This window comes from Pygoscelis adeliae, unplaced genomic scaffold (assembly GCF_000699105.1).
Source record: "Pygoscelis adeliae isolate BGI_AS28 unplaced genomic scaffold, ASM69910v1 Scaffold52, whole genome shotgun sequence".
NCBI lineage: Eukaryota > Metazoa > Chordata > Aves > Sphenisciformes > Spheniscidae > Pygoscelis > Pygoscelis adeliae.
The window spans coordinates 1,688,161-1,693,392 of NW_008824285.1; the positions used below are offsets into that span (position 1 = coordinate 1,688,161).

General features: G+C 58.1%; 1 protein-coding gene across 1 annotated transcript in view; it reads right to left on the reverse strand.

The window, feature by feature from the left end:
- The window catches only part of GFRA2 (GDNF family receptor alpha 2), a 55,547-nt gene that overhangs the window by 15,772 nt on the left and 34,543 nt on the right, over window positions 1-5,232 (reverse strand). The window contains exons 2-3 of the mRNA XM_009318636.1: window positions 3,645-3,670; window positions 1,542-1,625 (exon numbers count right to left, since the gene is read on the reverse strand). Of these exons, the coding sequence (XP_009316911.1) occupies window positions 1,542-1,625; window positions 3,645-3,670 (110 nt within the window). The remainder of the gene's footprint in view (window positions 1-1,541; window positions 1,626-3,644; window positions 3,671-5,232) is intronic.

A 5,232-nucleotide genomic window follows, 5' to 3' on the forward strand; every position in this document is an offset into this window, starting at 1 on the left:
GATGGCCACGGCACATCTCTGGAGTGTAACAGCAGCCTATTCCCACTTCTCCCAGCCCCAAAATTGCCAGACAGACTTCCTTCTCCTCTTGTTTTGCTTTTATGAATAAATCAACCCATGAGCGTTTAATCCCCCACTCCAGACACTTTGCTTTTCATACTTTCCAGCAGCTAAAATATTTCCTTGACGCTAATGTAATCCAAAAAGGCGTGCGGGAGACGGGAGGGGGTGGCATCATCATCCCAAACCGGTGCTAAGCTCGCCGGAGGGAGCCTGGCAAATTTGCTTCGGGAGCTAAAACCCATCAGGTGACAGCAGCGAGGGGATGTGGCGTCACAGCCCTCCTCCGAGGTGTCCCCACGCGAGCCGGGGTGCTTGTGGGCAGGGCTGCGCAGCCCAGGGGGGCACGGCATCGCTCCAGGGTCACCGGGGTGCCACCACCCTCTGCCCATGTGCACCCCGCAAAGTCTGGGGATGCAGGGACCCCCAAAACCCCACGGTGGTGGGTGGCTCTCGGGGAAAGGATTAAGAGGAGGAAGAGCAAGGAGAAGCCAAGGCATTGCGTGACCTAATTTGGAAGGGGGCGGGGGGGGGATGGCAGCACGGAGGGTTGTCATGGAAATAGATGGCAAAAAAAGTTCCTGAGGATGATGGTGGAGTTTGGATTCCTGAGAGGAGGACGTGGAGGCAGAGAGATGCTCCAAAGGGCTCGGCATCCTTCTCCCTGCAGCATCCCGTAGCTTGGCTTGAGGCCGGCTGCCCCGGGTAGGGACAGCAGAGTCCCCCCCAGCTTCCCCACAGATGGGGCGTCCTGCCGGTCCCAAATCTTCCAGAAGACAAAATGCTTTACGTTGAGCGACGGATGGGCAGCGGGAGGGCCTGGTCCCTCCTGGAGCCCGGGCTGTGCCTGCGCCTCCCCCTCCTCCCCTGCTTAATGCCGTGACACTCGGCTGCACGAGGGGACACGTCCGCAAGACAAACGAGGGGATTACCGGCTCTCCAGCCCACCTCAGCTATTTGATATAAGCCCACGGTTGGAGGCAGCTGAGTCCAAAAGGTAAAAAAAACCTAAATCACAGCCTGGGGGGAAATAGGAAGCCCGAGGAGGGGGCTGCTGCCCGTGGCTCTGCCATCGCTGCCGGGCAGGGGCTCAAAGCAAGCCCCTGCCTCAGCCGGGGCTCACCCGCTCCCAGCACGTCTGATCCCACCGGGAAGGTCTGAAACAGAGAGGATCTGTCCCAAAGTGCATCAAACGCCAGCAGCACTCGGGAACCAGCCCCTACATCACTCCCTTCCGTCAGGCACTGGCATCCCGGCCAGCTGCAGGGGCACACGTGTCATCCCTGGGGGATGCTCAAGGCATCAGGTCTGGGGTGACGGGGAGAAGAGACGGGCAGGAGAGCGGCCATAGGAGCTGGAGGAGCAAAGGACCAAACCATGGGGGAAGGAGCTGCAGGTTTTCCTTGCCAGGGTGCTCAGTAGCAGGTCTACGTTCACGTGCAAAAGAAGATAAAACAGCGGAAGCATGTTGCTTTTATTACCTGAGAAAATTGAAGCAAGTCTGAATATATCTGAGAGACGAGAGGTGACCGGCTCATAGGGGGAAGCTTCATAAAATTCTTCTCCTAGAGTAGGAGGGAAGAAAGAGAAGGGGGAGAAAAAGCAAATTAAAAACCACAGCGAATAACCTCGGCCACCACTGAGGCTATGGCCGGGCGCGGGCACCCCCCGGCGTGGCAATCTGCAATTTGGGAAGGGAAAACCAAAAAGCGTTTAAAGCACTGCCCTGCAGCAAAAGGAAAAGCCCATTTTGGACCAGCTCAGCTTAATTCTTGCTGGCTGGGAACTTGTGGCTGGGCGGGCAGGTCTGCGCTGCTGCCTGCAGCTGCCTGACGGCTGGGTCCTGCTGCAAGCTCAGGTTTGGCAGCGGCTGCGTTCAAACTGACCTCAAGAGTTGAGGGAATTTAGATTTGAAAGCTCCGTGTTTCATGACTACGTCCGCAGAGGCTGGGCCAGCTGCAAGCTGAAAGTTTTAGGGTCTATACTCAACATTGGATTGTTTTATTGTTGTTGCAAAAAAAAAGCATTTGCCTAAAAAAACACTGTAAAGATTGTTTTTCACTCTGCTCTGCCTCTGATGCACCTTGGGAAAATGGGAATATTTCAGTGGGGGGATACAGACCCGACCGGAGAGCCTCATCGTTTGAGCCCCAGAGCATCCCCACCACTGATCCACCCACGCTGCGCTCCAGGGGCTCATCCGTCGCAATCCGCACTTTCCGGAGGGAACCTGAGCACGGTCCATCTGTCCCCAGGCTGGGAGCAAAGCCCCTCTCTCCCATCTTTGATTTCAGTGCAAACCCACGTGCTTTTGCTGCCTGTCCCTCGTGTAACTCCAGAAAAGGCTGATTTCAGGAGAGCCGGCCACAGCTCTCAGGAGAGGAAACACTCGCCTCAAACCCCAGCAGCCACAGGAAAACAAAACAAAAAAAAAAAATCAAAAAAAAAATCAATGGCTGGACTTCGAAAGCCCCAGTCAGAGGCTGACCAGCGGCCCGGAGCATCGATCTCTGCTGTGCCCGGCAGCCCTTTCGGCAGGATCCCTGCCCGCACCGGGTGCCCTCGCTGCGGGTGAGCCTGGTCTGCCCCGGGGACGGGCCCCGGCAGCCCGGACCGCTCCAGCCCACGCGTGCTCTACCGAGTTATTATTAGCCCAAGGCGGCAGCAGTTATCCTGTGTAATTAAGGAGCCACTTGAAACCCTGTGCTGGAGAACAATCTCATTAAGAGGCAGGGAGCAAGGCGGGAGGGCTTGCTCCAAGCCCAGCAGCTCCTCAGCGCCGTTCCTTGGAAATGTGGGGGGCAGAGCTGGGTGGCTGGCCAGGGAGACCCCGGCGGGATGCCAGGTTGGGCTGTCTCCAGCGCCTGTGGGTTTTCAGCCCATCACCCCGCGCCTGGCCTCGCCACCACCCTCAGGGTGATGCTGGGTGATGCTACATGGGTGCAACGGCCCCCCCCCGGGGCCAAGGGCGGCTCCTGCTGCTGCTGCTGGTCATGGGGAAGGAAACACACTCCGGGCAGCCTGCAGAGTCCTCCCGCTTCAGGCCAACCCCCTTTGCCTCGACAGGTTTCCTAATGCTCCGGTGACAAATAGTACCTTTAATAAAGTGCATTTAGGAAACACTGTAACCTCACGGTATATTGCTTTGCCAATGCAATAAATAATTAAATACTAGCTGAATTCTGCTGCTTGCTAGGACAATTACTGAGCATTAAAAGGGCAGCGGACTTTTCTTGAGCGTACTGAGACACAACTAACCTCCAGGAATGAGGCTGGAGTGAAAGCAGTGCTCCTTAATGGCAGGGACAGGTTAGCTCCCGCAGCCGAGGGGCTGGATGGGAGGCCACCGGGCACAGCATCTTTGCTAAAAGGCAGAAGATCAGGGTCTACCTTGGGCTCCTCGTTGCTTTTACACTCACTGGTTTATGCATGTTAAAGCTATGAGCTGCTGGATCTCCCCAAAGCTTCTACCTCTCCTTAAGACGGTATAATCACTTCTCTTCCCACCTCCTCCTCCTCCTCCAGGTACAGGTCCTGGAGTACGCATCAAGCAGTAAAGCATCCTTCATTCATGTTTGCAAAGCCCTCTGAAATCGCTGAATGAAGGCTGCTAACGAGGGGTAGAAAACAATGAAGCAGTAATTCCTGCTCTGGGCTGGTTTTCGGGCTCACTAGTCCCTGTGCTGACCCAGATTTGAAGGCAATTTCACGCGGGGTGCTGCATGCTTGGGTACAGCTCCCCACATCCTCGCCACTGCCACCAAAGCCCTCCCAGCACCACCGCCACCTCCTCTGGCTTCAATCCCAGCTCAGGAGGGAGGTCAGAGACCTGCGCCCGCTGCGGGAACGTGGCTGCCAGGGATGGAGGCTCCTCCGCAGGCTCTATCAAATGAACCCCTTTAGCTCAAGCCGCTGAAGGAGGTGGCTTTCAGCCAGGGTAATGAAAGAGCAGAGGAACGGGGATTTTTACAGGCCCAAATCATTGGTGGAAGCGGGGCCAAGCTGCCGACACACTTGGTGCCGCGGGTGGCCCAGCGCCCGTCTGCTCACAAGCTGCCACCGGCCAGGCAGGCACGTGCCCTTGCAAGGACTGTGCCGCGACGCAGGGGCTCTGGTACAGGCGGTTTTGCACGAGCTGAAGCTGGATTTAAGAGCTTCCATGTGCAGAGCCATTCGTAAGCCCATTAAAGGGATCTATACTGTTAAACTGATGCTGGCTCTGCTCCTCTCCAGTCTGGGGCCAGCCGGGCGCTGGCAGAGCTGCGCAGTGGTGGCAGGCGGGGGTAGAGCCCACAGGACAGCAAAGCAAACCCCACCAGCACCAGCACCAGCCCCAGCCCCAGCTGAGCCCCTCACAGTTGGTTCCTTCCTCTGAGCCCAGTAAAGGGCCCCTCTGCAGCCCTGGACCAGCAGCACGAGCCCCTGGGGCAGCCCCAGCCCCGGTGATGCCCCTGCAGAGGGGTGAGGGGCAGTGGGTGAAGCCCGCTGCCTCCCCCTGCCTCCAGGCAGTAGATAATCCTGCCTTCAATGAACAAACCAGCCCTGGGCTAGCAAAATCCAATTTCAATTACCGCACTGCTCCAACCTCTGATTTACTCCTTCACCAGGCTGCAATTACAGCAGGCTCTGGTGCATCACCTCTCCGCAAGGTGAGACCCCAGCGAGCCCTCCCTGCTGCTCCCCAGCCCACAAACCCCACTGCAACAAGGGCTAACGGAGGGCTGGGGGGTCCGAGGAGGCAGTGACAACCTCTGCACCCCAGAGGGATCCCTACAGGACCCACAGCCGGTACTGAGGCGCAAAGCCGTGCCCCAGCCTTGCTTCCCTCTGCACCCCACGGGCACATGTCCTCCTCTGGGGCAGGCAGGAGGGAGGGAGCCCAGCTGGAGAGGAGTCCTGCCCCGGCTTGCAGGTGCCTGGACGCCTGGGCACAACAGCTCTGCCATGATAGCGATCAGCTCTTGCTGCAAACGCAGCCCCCAGCCTGTTCCTCCCTTGCCCCGCGCCCACGTTGGGCAGCCCAGCTCTCAGCCCGGCCCCCATCGGCATCCTCCAAGAAACGGGGAACCGTCTGCCTTGCCTGGGGTGCCCGTGCAGCCCAGGGCACTGCTCAACCCATTTTTACTGGAGCAGCGAGGCACCCTCAGAGCTTCCCAACCTCGAGGTGGGTCA